Source organism: Lagenorhynchus albirostris, chromosome 6 (genome assembly GCF_949774975.1).
Source record: "Lagenorhynchus albirostris chromosome 6, mLagAlb1.1, whole genome shotgun sequence".
In the NCBI taxonomy this organism is placed as follows: Eukaryota; Metazoa; Chordata; class Mammalia; order Artiodactyla; family Delphinidae; genus Lagenorhynchus; species Lagenorhynchus albirostris.
Genome location: NC_083100.1, coordinates 78763972 through 78781240, shown reverse-complemented (window position 1 = coordinate 78781240; position 17269 = coordinate 78763972). Strand labels below are relative to the sequence as shown.

At 35.6% G+C, this 17269-nt stretch overlaps 2 protein-coding genes across 35 annotated transcripts in view; one reads left to right on the top strand and one right to left on the bottom strand.

Annotated features, from left to right (window-relative positions):
- RIF1 (replication timing regulatory factor 1) overlaps nt 1-15624 on the top strand; it is a 65180-nt gene extending 49556 nt beyond the window's left edge. The window contains exons 35-37 of the mRNA XM_060152929.1: nt 184-6710; nt 7424-7458; nt 12973-15624. Of these exons, the coding sequence (XP_060008912.1) occupies nt 184-398 (215 nt within the window). The 3' untranslated portion in view covers nt 399-6710; nt 7424-7458; nt 12973-15624. The remainder of the gene's footprint in view (nt 1-183; nt 6711-7423; nt 7459-12972) is intronic.
- Nucleotides 8750-17269, bottom strand: part of NEB (nebulin) — a 226748-nt gene continuing 218228 nt past the window's right edge. For 19 of the 34 annotated variants that reach the window (XM_060152928.1, XM_060152894.1, XM_060152905.1 and 16 more), the window contains 9 exons: nt 16480-16572; nt 16096-16188; nt 15675-15767; nt 14802-14909; nt 14513-14696; nt 14120-14212; nt 13034-13180; nt 12633-12739; nt 8750-9494 (listed from right to left, as the gene is read on the bottom strand). In XM_060152928.1, the coding sequence (XP_060008911.1) occupies nt 9321-9494; nt 12633-12739; nt 13034-13180; nt 14120-14212; nt 14513-14696; nt 14802-14909; nt 15675-15767; nt 16096-16188; nt 16480-16572 (1092 nt within the window). In that variant the 3' untranslated portion in view covers nt 8750-9320. Of the gene's footprint in view, nt 9495-12632; nt 12740-13033; nt 13181-14119; nt 14213-14512; nt 14910-15674; nt 15768-16095; nt 16189-16479; nt 16573-17269 lie in introns of all 34 variants that reach the window. The other 15 variants (XM_060152898.1, XM_060152901.1, XM_060152908.1 and 12 more) reach the window with 4 other exon arrangements.

Here is a 17269-nt window from a genome sequence, read left to right as displayed (position 1 = left end):
ATGGCACAGAATAAACTATGGTAATTTTTCTGTTGCCTATTCTCTTGACCTTGAGCAGGTATACTTCAGCCTGCATTCTTAATTTGAAACATGGGCACTTAAATTTTTATTACCTTAAAAGGAGAGATATAATTTAAGATTTATCTGGAATAGATTTAATTGTGCTTTTTTCCTTTCTTTTAGATTTAATTGATCCTGTTGCTTTAGAGACTCCGTTATCTAAAAATCTTGTGGCCCAGATTAGTGCACTTGCTCTTCAACTAGATTCAGAAGATCTCCATAATTATTCAGGAAGCCAGCTATTTGAAATGCATGAGAAACTTGGTAGCATGGCAAACTCTATAATTAAAAATCTGCAGTCACGTTGGAGGTCACCAGCCCATGAAAATTCTATTTAGTGTTTTAAGAGAAAATTGAAGTATAAAAAAAAAAAAATCACTGGATTTGTTGATTCATAAAGTAAGTTCTGAAATATAGCACAATTTCAGACAATGTTTGCAAAGTTGGTAACATTTCAGACGCTGAAGGGCAATATCTTATTAAGTTCAGTTTTGTTAGTGAGATCATTTTTTCCTGTATAACATGTTTTCTTGGCTGCTATGCGTAGTTTTTCCAAAAATTTAAATATTGAAATGTGAAAGCAAAAACTAAATAGCATACATTTTATTTCACTTACTCACGCGTATTTTAATGGAACATTTTATGTAATATACCTGTTCTCAGTAAGTAAAAATGAAAAATTTTATTTGAACTTTTTCCTGAACTGATAAGGTATTTATACTTGATTTCCTTTTTTAAAATTTCTATTTGTTGTGCCTGAGGTTTAAGAAATTTGTTCTTGGTAAAACACCCCAAATGAGATGCAAGAGAATCTTTTGGAACGCTTTTCGCAGACATCAACGTTATTTGGACAAGAAAATACTTATATTTCAAGAAAAATATTAAAAGTTTCAACTTTTGGGGTTAAATATTAAAGCAGAATTTACTAAAATTCCATTCATTTGCGTTAGCAAATATTTGTTCAGCAGCATTTGCCTGTGAAAATATACTTATGAGACATATAATATTCATTTAAAAATGCACGACTATTTGTACATTATGTATAGATTAAGTTTTTAATTTATAAATTTCAGTCTTCGTTAATTGCATGAGTTTTGTTCTGCAGCTTCTTGTGAATACCTTTGTTTTGTTTAATAGAAACATAATTTTGTATATATTGAATACTGAGATATCAGTATGGATGGTAGAAGTGCTTCATGGGCTTGCTGCAGATGTTTGTAGGATTCTGTCTCTACAAATAAAACAACAAATAGTTTTGTACTTAGTTAATAGTGTTAGTTAAAACATGAGTTTATTTTCTAAAGTAGCCAGAAAGAGTAAAGTAATAGAAATGAGAAAGTGTTACATGACAACTTTGCCATTCATTCCCATAACCTTCCCCTGCAACCCCCATCCCTTTTGGTTTAGAAGAGGGTATCAGCCACTAGAAAGCGTGCCTCATTACATTTCTCTTTAATGGGGATTTAGCTTGAGTATTTTCATTATAACTTGGACCATAAGGAATCTAGAGTTTATCTGCTCTTTTTACCTATACCTAAAGCAAACTTGGGAGAAATTTGAAACTGTTCATTCAAAATATTTATGTTTTACTGAGTAAAAAAGTAGGGTGTATGTAATTAAACCATTTGTAGATTTTTTACCAACTGATATTAGTGCCTGACTTTCCCATATTTGTTTCATCTTTTTAACAGTGAGAGTATTTCATTTGTTTTTGAAATAGAATGAGCGAGTGGTCTTCTCAGTTTCAGACTTATTCAGAACTAACCCTTACTTGAAAAGGCACACATTCTTCAGCAACTTATAGAAAGTTTAATCCTTGTGTCTTGGTTAGCTTTACATTCAGAAGGGGGCTGCCACCCATTCACAGTAAAAGTTGGTTTTTCTTTAATAATAAATCCATTATCAGTACATCGCAAATATTTTAGGGTCTAAGTGTGATATTTATATGCTGAGGATGATTTTAAAAGAAATTCTGGGACCACTAAACTGAGGATTGTAGCTTGAAGAAATAACTAATGAAAAATTAGGAATTTTTTTAAACATTTATAATTGTGGTTTAAATTGTCTATCATTTATTTCCCAAATTGTATTTGACAGTAAAGAGGCATATATGTTTTTGCAAACGTGTAAGAAGGGATGTGTATGTGTGTTGAAAGGAGTCAGAATTAGCTCATTTCATGACTTCGTATCTTAATATTTGTGTGAACTAAACTTACTTGCTGGTGGAATGAAGTTCTTGGGAAGGTGAACAGTATAGCAGAAAATGTGACCAAAATGATTACCGTTTACTTAAATCACTGAGTTTGATGCAAGCACAGATTTTAATTTTAAAACATTGTGGTTTAATAAGGATATATTTTTAAATATTTGAGGGCAAAAACCAGTTTGCTAAGTGTTCATTGTTGATATAGTTCTAAGTGTGTATGTGAGGCACCTTATTTTCAATTTTCTTGCCTTAAAATTTTCTGCAAATTTTTTCCTGAGTGATTCCGGAAGAGCTGAAAGCATTAATATTCCTTGATCAGCTCCAGTACGTGTTGTTTCACTATTAAAGTGAAATCAGTTTTTTCAAATAATTCCTAATGGTTAATAAAACATGGCAAACGTTACTGAGAACACTCAAATGTGATTTCTTATTTTATGTATTTATAAAGAATCTAGTTGAATGCAGAGCCATAGTATAATTTTCCATGTTCCAAAATGTATTTCATAGTGGATTTAAATTTCCATTATTTCAGTGAGCCCATTATTAAAGATGCTCTGCTGTTTGAACAAGTTCGAAAGCCATTGTTGAATAGTGGAGAGCTTTTGCTCAAGTAATTATGCGGTAGGATAATACAGTCAAAAATAAGATTGAAATGTGAACTTAAGTATGGTAACCCTGACATTGCCCATGATTCTTTCTTTCTGTGCAGCTTGGTGTAGTAGTCAGGGATTCTGTTACATATTTAAGAATCATAAAAATGTCAAGAAAGTTGGGTTATATCTTGCCTTAAATAAAGGTGGCAGGACAGGAAACAAAAGTTTGGAAAAATGGGAAGAGTATGTGGAAAACATATAAGTAGAGTTTTGTTTTTAAAGGAATGAGTAAAAATAAGTGCTGTTTCAAAGGCAGGCTTAGTTGAAATTTACCAAAAATACAAGTTACAGTGTCACATTTTTCTCTTAATGCCATTCCTTCCAACTTTGACTTTATAATCCACCAAGAAAAGCCTAGATTCCATCTCATATTCTTCATAATTGATTTGCAGGGAGATAATTTGTGAGCTAGGCTTGGAGGCCATAAAATAGCAGTTGTTAGTAATTATTAGGCTAAGATTTGAGTCAAGGGAGTTAGCTGCTTGCTCATTAGTTCAGCACAAGACCATTTTATCCCTAAGCCATTGCAAAGGTCTTGTACGTTGTATACAAACATTAGAGTGAGGTTCTGACTCTTAACATAGTACTTCTCAAACTTGCATGTATTTGTAAAAATGCAGATTCTGATTCAGTAGGTCTGTGATGGGGGCCTAATAGTTCATTTCTAACAATTCCCATGTGATCCATACAAATGCTGATGTGGACTGCATTTGTGGTCGTCGGCATAAGAGGCTTCAAGATCTAAATTAGGTTTTGGTATCCCAAGCAGATTTAAGTCCTTAGAATTATTGCCACAAAAGATAAAAGCTAGTCTTTTTTAAAGAAACTTTTTCAAATGTCTGAATTGAGGATTCAGATTGGTCTTGAAGGCTTCAAATTACAGTACAAAAATTTAAATAAAATTGTAAAAGGTAGAATTTTGCCTCATTTGGAGCCTTTTAAATATGGAAGATAAATATGTTATAAAGAACCTTATTAAGTAGTTTGGACAATGTGGAGTCTTACGAGTATATGTGAATTATGTTCTGATTTTTTTGTTAATATAAAGGTAAATTTTCACAATATTAGAGGTGCATTTAGAAGGCAAGATTTCATTTAGAGACTAAGTTATGGGACTTCATTATTTCATTAATAAACCTTGAAAACAGACTACCCCTAACTAAGTTTAATTTGGCAATAAAGTTAGCAGTGCTGTAATAAGTCAATTCTGACAAATGTGCCTTATAATCATTTTACTGAAGACCTCTGGTGACTGCTGCGACCATTACATGGTTAAAACTTGCTGTTTTGTTGTAAAATGGAGTTGAAAGAGTTGAATAATCTGATTTTCCAAAATGAGTTTTTCTTGGCATTCTGTTAAGATGTTATATTTCCTTCATATTTAAATACTTTTATTGTAAGAGCTGCCCTCATCCAAAGCACTTAAGGAAATGTCGCCAGAAGTTAAGTAATGAGTTTTAAAAATAGATTATCAAAATTTACTGATAACTCAATCTGTGAAACAAATCTGGTCTTTGTGGTTTCTCATGGCCCAATTAATGATATGTCTATTATATGCCAGGTTTTGTATATTGCTTCCTGAAAGTATCCATTAAAATCTGAGTCATTTGGATTTGAAGATCTATAGATACTTAATAGAGTAGTAGCCTGATATAATTATGAGTGTCTACTTAGTTCTTGGAATAGAATATTAAATTTTACAATGTGGTCTTTACCGTTTTTTTCTTCATATGCCAATCCTTTCACCAAAGAACAGTTAAAACCAAGTGCCGAACTGTAAATGCTTACTCCCCTGAAATATACCATTAGAATAAAAGATAACCTCTCTCTTTACATGTGAGTATAAAATTAAAGACAGTATTTTAAATTGATGTCACATGGAAGAAGAAAACCTACATAGCTTTTGGTCTTCTACTTGTAGTAGAGGGAACAATATCTTTACGCTACAGTGAACCATTTTATAGCTGGATGAAACTAAACTTATCAGATGGCAGACTTATATGCTGATAGAAATTGATGCACTGATAAATGATAAAATGAAGAGAAAGGGAAAGAAAAATGGAGCTGAAATAGTAATAAAGCAATTAGGTCATTAAGTATAGAGACAAACAGTTCTGTGTATTTTGAAAATAACTGGCAGCCAGTGGTCCCTGAGTTATCCTATACATAATACAGTACCATAATTAATGTTCATAAAGCCCTTGAATAATTATTTAGAAATACATTATTATTTAATACTCTGACACCCCCCATCAGTAAATAATTTCCAACAAAAGACAGTGTTACTTCTTAGATGGATAAGCTGCATATAACTAGAAGGTTCACTTTCAAAATAAAATGTCATGGAACCAAAAATGGAATGTATAATAGCTATTTTGATACTTAGCTGAGTAGTTAACAGGGGTCTGAGGAATTTTTTATTTTTATGGAATGGAAATTTTTTAATAGAAGAATGGAATTAAGAATCGATTTTGAGTATAGAAAACGAAAGACGGCAGTTTTGCCTAGTAAGTTTAAAGAGCAGAGGTTGACAAACTACAACCTGCCGCCTCTTTTTTACATCTGATGAGCTAAGAGTGGTTTTTACGTTTTCTAAATGGTTGAAAAAAATCAAAATAATAGTATTTTGTGGCACATGAAAATATATAAAATTAAAATTGTATTGTTTGTAAATAAGGTTTTACTGGGACAGGGTCATGCTTATTTACATATTTGGCTGCTTTCCAGCTACAGTGGTAGAATTGAGTAGTCTGAAGGACTGTGGTGGCTTGTAATATCAAACATACTATCTGACACTTCAAACATACTACTGTCTGACACTTTACATAAAGTGTGCCAGCCCTTGACATAAGGGATAGATTTGTGCATACATGGCAGCTTGGCTACTTCTGGCTGGCAGGATAGGAATATTGATTTAATTTCTATTGCCATTATTTAGATTTTATTTTATAAAATGGGTTCCCCTGATTCCATTTATATCTTACCATCGCTCAAATACACATATACTAGGAGATACTAGTATTTTTTACATATGCCTTTTTCTCCCAAACCCTTAAAGCATTGTTCTGTGTTTGCCATGGATATTAAGGGACCTGATGTGTGAAGGAAAGGCATCTGGCACTAATTGGTTAAATCACACCTGTAAAACAATTGGGGCTTTGGGGAGTTTGCTTTCTGTGTTGTTAAGTAATGGATCGCTTTCAATATAAACACTACCTCCTGTGGATAGACTTGACTAATGTGCACTTAGAAAAGGACTGAGAGAAGCCAAATCAGTCATTTATTAGCCCTGTAATATTTTTGTTTTCATCACTTGATAAACTCTAAGAGAGCTTAGTTTTACATTCAGAAAGTATTTATATTTGATAAGTCAAATGATGTAAGTTGAAACTTCACAGAAGTACCTGTTCATTCCTCAATTGACTGTACTAGTAGATGGGAAATAAGGGTGCAGTCAGTTTTGTTTGTGTAATGCTTTATACAACGTTTGAAGCAGGTAGACCTATACTAAAATTGTATTTTCAGGTTCATTATGACTGAGTGGAGGGAGGGAGAATCTGTGTCTGATCCACAGTAAAACTTTCATAATCTGTTGAGAGTTGACTGTTATCACTTGCCAATTGAAACTGGACATTGAAACATTTTTAAAGAAATGCACTTTAATCTGAAATAAAACAAACAAAAAAAATTATGGTACTTGTTGTTCTTTGTTTTTTGTTTTTTTATTTTTGTGTTTCAGTGAGGCCTCCTGAAATGAATGAGAATAACATAATCCAGATACCAACCTAAAAGTGAGCATTGTATTTGTCCATGAACCATTCATATTCTTCCCCTCTTTTATGGCCTATTTTTAACCGTAGAGGATCTCTATTTTATTCATAGTCTTATGGGTTCCACACACTTCTAAATCCATTTTTTTTTTAATTGAAGTATAGTTGATTTACAATATTGTGCTAGTTTCAGGCATACAGTGAAGTGGTTCAGTTATATATATGTTTTTCAGGTTATTTCCATTATAGGTTATTACAGGATATTGAATATTATTCCCTGTGTTACACAGTAAATCCTTGTTGCATATCTGTTTTATGTATAGTAGAGTTTATCTCTTAATCCCATACTTCTAATTTATCCCTCTCTCTCGAGAACTCCCTGTCCCCTTTGTTAACCGTAAGTTTGTTTTCTATGCCTGTGAGTCTCTGCTTTGTATAAAGATTCATTTGTATTATTTTATAGATTGTGCATATGTGATACAATACTTGTCTTTCTCTCCGTATGATATTTTCTGTGTCCATCCATGTTGTTGCAAAGGTCAATATTTCGTTCTTTTTTATGGCTAATATTCCATTGTGTGTGTGAGATCTTATATATATATATATATATCTCGCATCTTAAACTAATTGTTGATGGGCATTTGGGTTGTTTCTGTCTTGGGTATTGTAAATAGTGCTGCTGTGAATGTTGGGGTACATGTATCTTTTCTAATGAGAGTTTTCGTCTTTTCCAGATATATGCCCAGGAGTGGGATTGCTGGATCATACGGTAGTTCTATTTTAGTTTTTTGGAACCTCCATACTGTTCTCCATAGTGGCTGCACCAGTTTACATTCCCACCAACATTTCTGCACACCATCTCCAGCATTATTTGCAGATGATGGCCATTCTGACCAGAGTGAAGTGGTACCTCATTGTAGTTTTGATTTGCATTTCTCTGATAATTAGCAATTTGGAGCATCTTTTCATTCGCCTGTTGGCCATCTGTATGTCTTCTCTGGAGAAATTTCTGTTTAGATCTTCTGCCCGTTGATTGGGTGGTTTGGTTTTTTGGTATTGAGTTGTGTGAGCTGTTGGTATATTTTGGAAAGTAACCCCTTGTTGGTTGCATCATTTGCAGATATTCTCTCCCATTCCGAGGTTGTCTTTTCGTTTTGTTCATGGTTTGCTGTGCAAAAGCTTAAAGTTTGATTAGGTCCCATTTGTTTATTTTTGCTTTTATTTCTTTGCCTTAGGAGACTGTAAATCCATACTTTTAAAGTAAGGGGAAAAAAACCCGAAATACTTAGTGATGTTGAAAAATACTGTATTAGTTTCCTATGGCTGCTGTTAACAGCCACAAGCTGAGTGGCTTAAATAACAGAAATTTATTGTTTTGGTCCTGGGGGCTAGAAGTCTGAGATACCTTTGTCAGCAAGTGTTGGTCCCTTCTAAGGGCTGTGAGGAAGGCTGTTCCATCCCTCTCCCCTAGCTTCTGTGGTTTGCTGGCAATTTTTGGCTTTCCTGGCATGTAGAAGCATCACCCCAGTCTCTGCCTTCATTTTCACATGTACTCTTTGCTCTTGAGTCTCAGACACACATTAAGAAGCTTTAGGACAGCAGTATTACTACGGCTCTAAAGTATTGTGGACAGATCTTTCGCTTTTTAGAAAGGATACTCTATAAACTTAAGCACAAGCCATTATTGGTTGGCACTCCACCCTTTGCCCATGCCTTCGCCACAAACTGCCAGCCCACTGGATACAGACGGGGAAGATCCCCTTTGGGATCCCACAGATCCCACAGCTGTTGGATCCCACAGTTATTTCTAAAGCGTTATAAGCCAAGCCATAAGGAAAGCTTGCTGAATACAAGTATGGATAGAGTTTTGAGAAAGTCTACACGTGTGCATTTTTTTTTAATTGAAGTATAGTTGATCTACAATGTTGTGTCTGGTGCATTTAACAATACTTTTTTTAAGTTTAATTTTTTTAGTGAAGTCTAGTGTAGGGGGTTTGCTTTTGTTGAAGTTTTTATTTGTAGATCTTTAAAAATAAATAATGCTCATTCCATCAGTGGTGTTTGTTGCAGAATTGCAGATTTTATTAGTTACTAGCTTAACACCAGTTTATATTGACTAGCCGCTTTATAACTTCAGAACTACAGTCAGCAAGGAAAAGGTGAATATCTGCCATTTAAAAAAAATGTGTTTAACATGTTTAGAACTCTTGATTTAGAAAAGAAATGCTGTTAAAACATTTTCATAATGGAGAAAGATTCTGGGTTGAGGCAACAGTAATATAACAACAATGCAGAAACTTTAAAAATGTCTATTCTGAAATTAAACATTTTAAAACCCAAAGGAAAATTTAATAATGGCAATTAAAAGACCTATGGGTTTAATGTCTCAGGTTTTATGTGCAAGTCCAGAAGATAAGTCTAGTTTAATATTGGACAGATTAGTTGTACTAACCTTTGTTTTACTGGTGAATTATTGGGGTACATATAGAAACAAGGGATGGTACAACCATGAATCATATTGACACAAAAAGCACTACGCAGCTTCAGAACTCGGGGAATAGTGGAGAGTCTAAACAAATGCTGACGGCAAGATCTGTAGGTGCTGTAGACAGATGCAGTGCTTTGAAGTTCCTAAATAGCTTCAACATAGTTGGCTGGGAGCATGCCCGTCCTGCCAGTCCTCTGCACGGTGCCATACATCCAACCTTCATCAACAGTTTGAACGTTTACAATGGCATCCCCATCTTTGAAGGACACCTCATCTGCATCTGCAGCCATATAGTCATACATGGCACGGAAGATTTTCTATCGGCAAAGACAAAAAAGGGAAATATATATTAGATTTGCAGCAATTAACCCGAACACCTAATTTTAGTTTCCACCAACTTAACTTGCACAAAACAGAATGTGCAACTACCTACCACCAAAACTAAAAGACAGCTCACAAACTAGGAGAAAATATTTGCTAATCATATATCTAATAAGGGATCACTATCCAGACTATATTAAAAAAAAACTCCTATAATTCAATACTGAAAAGGGACAGGGGCAAAAGATCTGAATTCTCCAAAGGAGATGATAAACCAAGAGCCAATAAGCCCGTGAAAAGATGCTCGACATCGTCAATCATCAGGAAAATGCAAAACTACAATGAAATACCCCTTCACACACACTGGAATGGTGATAATTGAAAAGATAGTAACAAGTGTTGGGGAGGATATGGAAAAATTTGAATCTTTATAAACCGTTGGTGGGAAAGGAAAATGGTGCAGACACTTTGGAAAACAGTTTTGGAAGTTCTTCCCATTTTAAGAGTTACCATGTGACCTAGCAATTCTACTCCTAGGTATATACACAAGAGGAATGAGCATAAGTCCACATAGTAACTTGTACATCCGTATTCATAACGGCATTATTTGTAACAGCCAAAAAGTGGAACTAGCCCAAATGCCCACCAACTGATGAATGAATAAAGAAAAGGTATTCCCATACAATTAAATATTTGCTAATAAAAAGGGATGAAGTACTGATACATGATACAACATGGATAACCTCAAAACATTAAGAAGCCAGTCACAGAAGACCACTTATTGTGTGATTTCATTTATATGAAATATATCCCAAATAGGCAAATATATACAGAAAGTACATTAGTGGATGTACTAATCTAGTGTTTTGGAGAAAAAATTTGAAAAATCATAGCAATATTGCATGTTTTTCTCACTTTGGGAATTTGGGAGCATACCAGTAATAAAAGTTCTGGAAAGCTAACCTCCACAATGTTTTTTTTTTTAAAGAATTGTAGCATGGTGGGAAAGGAAAATAGGGCATTACTAATCAACAGGCATAAAGTTTCAGTTAAGCAAGATGAATAAACCCTAGAGATCTGTTCTAGAGATCTCTAGGGATCTGTACACAACCTTGAATCTAGAGTAAACAATAATGCATTATACACTTAAAAATATAAGGGTAGGTTGATCTCGTGTTCTCACAACAATGAAATAAGGTTTTTTAAAAACTAACAATTTAGAGATAAAAATAAAATTTGAAAGTGCCCACATTTTCTTCATAGGAGCAGTCACTGGTTAGTAATTTGGTATGAGACCTACATATTTTTTCCTAGCATTCTGAAATATACACAACATACATTCACATTCAAGGATAGGTTCCCCCCTGCCCCACATAAGTGGAATACTACTATAAATAGTACTCTGACTTGTTCCTTCCATTTAATATAGCTTGGAATATAGTTCCTTCCATTTAATATAGTTCCTTCCATTTAATATAACTTCCAAGCTATATTAAAGTCCATTTTTGGACTTCTTTCCATATAAATATAGATTGATCACATTCTTTTTTACTACTGTAGAGAATTCCGTATTTTAGTATTATCACAAATTATTTAGCCATTTCTATATTTCTGGACATTTAATTGTCACCATGTTTTTGTCACCATGTTTTCATCCACTAACCCTATAGTGTTTGTCTTTGGGCAGATATTTCAAAAGAAAGCTTTTAAAAGTAAAAGTATTTGGTCAAAGGCATGTGCCTTTTAAGTAAGTTTTTTTTAGAAAGTTCACTACTATAATGTTCTAATATACTTTTATTGTTGCATATTTCTGGTTAGTAGTCAAATGGTGAACATGTTTTTTTTGTTGGCCATTTTTAAAAATTTTGCTGTATATTGTCTATTCATATGCTTCCAGGTTTTATTTTGAAGGGAAGGGGGATAATATGTCAATGAACTTCGGATACTTTTTGCGTTTTTAGATATTAATCTTTTTATTGAGTATAATATTTTTTCCCAGTTTGACATTTCTTTTTGCTATAAAAACATTTAACCTTTTATGGTCAAATCTGTCAGTCTTTTCCTTTACATATCTAGATTTTGGAGTCTGCTGAGGAAGGCTTTCACCATTTCCAATTGTAAAGGTAGTCTCTATTTTTCTGTAGTATTTTAGTTTTCCTTTTTTTTTTCTCTGCTGATTTGTAATTCTTTTAGGGTCCATTTTTGGACTTCATCTATTTTAAAATCTATTCTCATGCTAAATTCATATTTAATTACAATAGCTATAGCATATTTTGCTCTTATATGGTTAAGTCCTTTCCTATTATCATTTTCAAAATTTGCTTATTCTTGCATCTTTACTCTTTCAAATAAATTATAGGATTAATGTATAAAAATTTTTTAAATTTTACTAGGATTTGATTGGAATTGCCTTCAATTTATGGATTTATTTCTGGAGAAATGACTTCAAGATTCCCTTCCTGAACTATAATGGGTCTCAATACTTACTTAAGTCTTATGTCCTTTAGTAAAGATAGTTTTCTACATACAAATATTGTTCATTTCAATCCTAAAGAATTATGTTTTTGTAATATTATGAATGAGATCCAGGGTTTTAAACTAAGAGTTTTAAAGTAGTCCTGGTGAATTGTGAACATGATTTGACTTACTTCTTCAATGTATATTAATAGGGGATATCTAAGATATGACCAGATGACGTGTGTGACATGTGCATACACATATATTTGGGTTGGCCAAGAAGTTCGTTCGGGTTTTTCTGTAAGATGATGGGGAAAAATCCGAACGAGCTCTTTGGCCAGCCCAATATATTCTGGAAGAATGATTCCAAGCCACAGATGTTTTGCTTTAAGATAGTGGGTGGGTCTAATGAGACCAAAATGATGACTTTGCTTTAGGCTTTTTTTTTTTTTTTTTTGGTGTGTTTGTTTTCAATCACCAAGTAATGCTTTTTAATTAATGTGAGTTGCTAATGAAGGTTTTCTGATAATTTATTACTGTTAGCATGAGATGTGTAGTAAAAGAGCATTATGTAAAATAGAAGATTCGGTTAATAAAAAAAAAAGACCAGAATACCTATAATCATTATTGCACATATCAAAAAGTGAGACTGACTTGAGTAAGTTACTGTTACTTACTCCAGCAGTAGATGGATGAGATGGGATGGAGGATACCGTTGTCTGCTGGGTAGCAACTGAAGATGATCGTTGCTGTGGGAGCTCTGTGGTTTTTGCATGTTTGTAAGCTGAAAAGGGAGAAAATGGTTTATTAGGAGAAAACGTGACTAGACCTCATTTAATCTGTGATTAGCAACTGAGCTAATCTTTTCCCCTAATTTAAAAAGAATGATTTCCAAGATAGGAGGAATGAAAATGAAATAGCTAACTGTGTGTACCTCGCCACAATTCTAGTCCTCTCATTAGAAGAAAGGATCTAGATGTTTTTTGTTGTGTTTTTACTCAAAGCATCTCTTAACAGTAACCTCCAGGGAGCTAGCTGGTTGGCTGTGGCTGTCAAGGTCAGGGCCATCCACATGTACCTGGTGAGGTTGCAGAGAAGAAGACGCCCCCGTCGCTGTAGGTGGAGAGGTGGGCACCTTCTGAATGCTCGGACTTCTCCTCGCCGCCACTGACGCTCAGCGCGCTGGCAGATCGAGACTGCTCCCGGCTCCGGCGCTGAGCTTGTGCTGGGGAGGTGAGATCCATTGGAGAGGGAGCAGAGGTGAAACTTTTTACAGCAGCAATGCCTAACGGTAATTGACTCTCAGTTGGCTTTTGTTTGTTGTCATGCATGCAGGGTTTTAAGTAGATTTCTGTGGATTAAACCCTCAAAAACTCTTACGATACATTTTCCAGATGACAGTTTAATCACCCAAGGTCCCCTATCCGTTAAGTGGTACAGCCAGGCTTCCAGTCCCGGAGTCTGTCCTTGACTACTACTCCATCCCTCTATCCTGCTCATTTTCTGGGCTCACTAAAATGAACAGATAGTAATGTGCACAAATTCCACCTTTCAACTTCTACAGAACGTGCCCCCTAACTTCCAAATTTATTTAGATACACTTTCTCTGTGTTTCCGCAATCTGTGTGCAGACCTTTAAAATTGTACATGTCAGGGTGTAACCACTGATTTACTGGTCTCTTCATCAGTGGACTAGAGTATAAATCCTTCGAGACTTATAGGCACTACATATTGTTTTACTTTTAACATGAATAGAAGGCATAAAGGTATGTGGCCTGTTTCATTGAGTGGCTAATCTTCCTTGACATAAGAGAGTTCAGAAAGTTGTTAAAGGGCAAATCCATTCTCTTCCCTTTGCTTATGTATTTTTTTTTCATTATTTCTCCAACAGAAAGATGTACTACCTTTTTTTCTTTAGGAAAAAAAAAAAATGATAATGGGGACTGAAGGGGACTTACCCTTAGGCAGTGAAACAATCTTTCCTAACTTGAACTTGTCTAGAAAATGAGTTTGGCCCACTAGTCAAGGAGGTGTTCTTATGCTGAATGGGTGTCTCAGGAAATTGAAAGCCCTGGAGGAGACGAACTTCTGAGCCTAAAAGCCACTGGCACTAGCCCACTAAATGGTGATGTTTACGTCGTAAGCCTTTTGTGGCATCACATACCATTAATCATGTGTAAGCTTCGGGACTGAATGTTGTCTTCTGCTGGATCATAGTCAAAAACTGAGCCAGGATTTGTACGCCAGACACGTAAACCTGAAAGTGAGATTCAGGATCAGCACAGATGTTCTTGGACGCTTGCGATAGCTTGGAGACCAAGGCATGAACCTAAACAACCACAGGCGGATTGAATAACACTCATTGAGCTTAGTTCTAGGAGGGGAACAAAGCATAAAGTAGATTTCAGCTTTGTAAACAGTGAAGTGATAGGGGTTTTCTTTCACATCTAATGAAAACACAGATTGAGGTCCTCTGGCCTTTGCTTTGCTCAAGATAATGTCACTTGTGTTCTTCTACCTTCCTTAACGTTGATTTTTCTCCCCAGGCTCCAATTACCTGTAATAGTTTCCTGATCCTGGTCATTCCGTTTTTGTTCCATTTCTACCACTTTTCTCTGAATACCTCGGTAGTTAATGTCACTGAAGTCCTGTGTGTTCTTCTTTACTCGTTCAGTGATGGGGTCTGTCACCACTGGTGTGAAGCAACCCTTGTGTTTCTCGAAGTCTTCATGATATTTCACCTGAAATTTCACGAGTTCACTTGGTGAAAATAGGATGGTGTGATCATTTCCTTTTTTACATGTTCCAACAGGCCGCCCACCCAATCTGAGGAATTCCTGACTCACCGTTGAGATGTGGCGTTGGGTCTCCCTCACCCGTCTCATCTCCGGCGTGTCCAAGACATAGGCAGCTTTGCCTTGTATTTGTTTCCGGAAGCTATCAGAATAAAGCACCTGACAGAGGAGAGACCATGAATGAGGACAGGTTGTGGTACCGTCCTAATTCTGAAACCTCAAAACCTTTCCAACAGATGGAGGTGAAAGAAACTGGGGAGGGAAGCTTGAGTCACCTGAAAAGCCCCAGCTAGCCCATGACTGACAGAGGAACAGTTAGCATGAGGGTGGACAGGCAGGGCTTGAATGAGACAAAGAATTTCTTTTGAGTTTGAGGAGACAGGGCAAAGTATAATTTTGAAAGGAAGGGGAAAAAGTGATCTCTTGAATTTGCTGGGAATTGTAGCACCAGCACATTGGATGATATTTGGAGCTAAACGTGATACTGACGTTTGAAAAAACTATCCTTTAAAACAAGTGATCATTTTTTGAAGGAGTATGTCCAGATTTCATAAACCAATATGCTAATACAGAAATCAAAATCTCAGAAATGAAAAACCCAAAATATCAAAGTCAGAGAAGGCTTCCATTTCAGAGTATTACCTGTTTCGTAAGGTATCTTAAAAAAGTATTGCTGAAGATTGAGGATGTTAGGAAGTCAATTTGTTACACTTGGTTACATAAGACTACCTCAGAGTAAAGTAAAAGGGAAGAGGAAACACTGGCAATTAACTTGTTATGTCTTAGTACAGTCATTTGGAATTTAAAAGCACAGGTATGTTAATTTTAGTGTGAATTTTCAGTTGAATAAAAACACTTTTTTATGATGTTAAAATGTTATTTTCCAAGTTGTTGCACTACTCCTTCTTTAGTCCTAGAAAATACCGAGCTAATGTTTTCTTGGTTGCGCTTAGCTCTCTCCATCTCTGGAGTGACCGGTGTCGGAGTTGCTTTTCTCATATTCTCTTTGTACAATACCTAGAGGGGCCAAGAGAGCATCCAGATATCAGAGAGCAGAAACGCAGTTCTGAAAACCATCATCGAGCTGTTGTTATGGCTCAGTTATGTCACACTCTATAAAAACACCTCAAGAAGAGAAAGCCATTAAAATGTTATTGTAGAAAGCAAAAAGTGACGAAAGAAGTAAATCAGGTGAGCCGGTGGGGTTGGTATGTCATTTTTAAGTAGGTAAAGAAGAATTTTAAAAGATAAAATTTTGGGGAAACTGTGAGATAAGTTAGTGGTATAACCATGTTTGCCAGACTTGTTAAAAGTGTCACCATTTCTTTTTTCCTCTCTCAAATACCGAGCTAAAGTTTTCTTGATTGCGTTTGACTCTTTCCATCTCGGGAGTAAAGAGTGCGGGGGTGGCTTTCCCCAGGTTCTCTTTGTATAACACCTGTGAGATACAAAGGTGGACCTGAAAGTCACTAGGAGGCAGTATTCAGGCTATTCAATATAATGCAATTTGGGGGAGAAAACTCCAGGTTTAATCTATTACTATTAGTGAGTACAACTCTAGAAGAAAGCTTAAAAAACAGTTAATGGCAACAGTAAATGTATATCATTTAGGGGAGATTGTAAAAAGCTGGCATCTTGTTTGTTTTAACCTGGGATGGAGTTAGGAGCAGGTCAAACGGCAGGGGTTACTTTGCAAAATTAAAAGCACTTTCATTTCTCAAGACAATACCGAGCTAATGTTCTCTTGATTGCGTTTGACTCTCTGCATCTCTGGAGTGACAAGGGTTGGGGTGCCTTTCCCCACATTTTCTTTGTACAAAACCTACATGAGTCCAATGGATCCAAAAAACCAAAAAGAAAAAAAGAATTGCAGTTACCAAAAGATTAAACAGAACAGATCATTTGTTAGGAGGCTCAGGGTGCTAAACCATTTGGGCAGTAAGGTTAGCTGGAAAGAAATACATTTCCAAAACAAGTTGATGTAGTTACAGCAAGACACATTTCTAGGTTAGGACCCTGCCCTGAAATCCTTACAGCCTGCAAGACAGAACTGCAGTTTTTGTGCCTAGTTCCGGGATGTGGGGCAGGGATGGGAAACTGCCTTCACTCTCCCACTAATCTACGCATGTCAAGCTCCTGACAGGTCATCTCATAGGACTTAGGGGCACGCGCCTGAATAACACAGAAGGTGGAGGCTGCTCCCTAAATAGCATAGGGAGACTGGACCCTTTTGCCACACTTGAACTCACATAGACACATCAGGAAAATGTATCCTTGCTATCATCTGTGCTCTGCCTCTTGCTTTAGTTCAGTACATCATCATACGTAGTAAGGAAAAATGTTTTCAGCAATTAGATCACTATCATGGTAAGTCAATAGGAAATATCGTGATAAATTTCCAACCTCGCTGTCACCTCAGTGTCATTCTTGGGGTCACAGGAGTTTCGGGATATGGCATTCAAGAGGAAGAATTCTGTCAAAGAAGTGGTTCTCAAAGCTGAAGTCCCTGGATAGCAAGG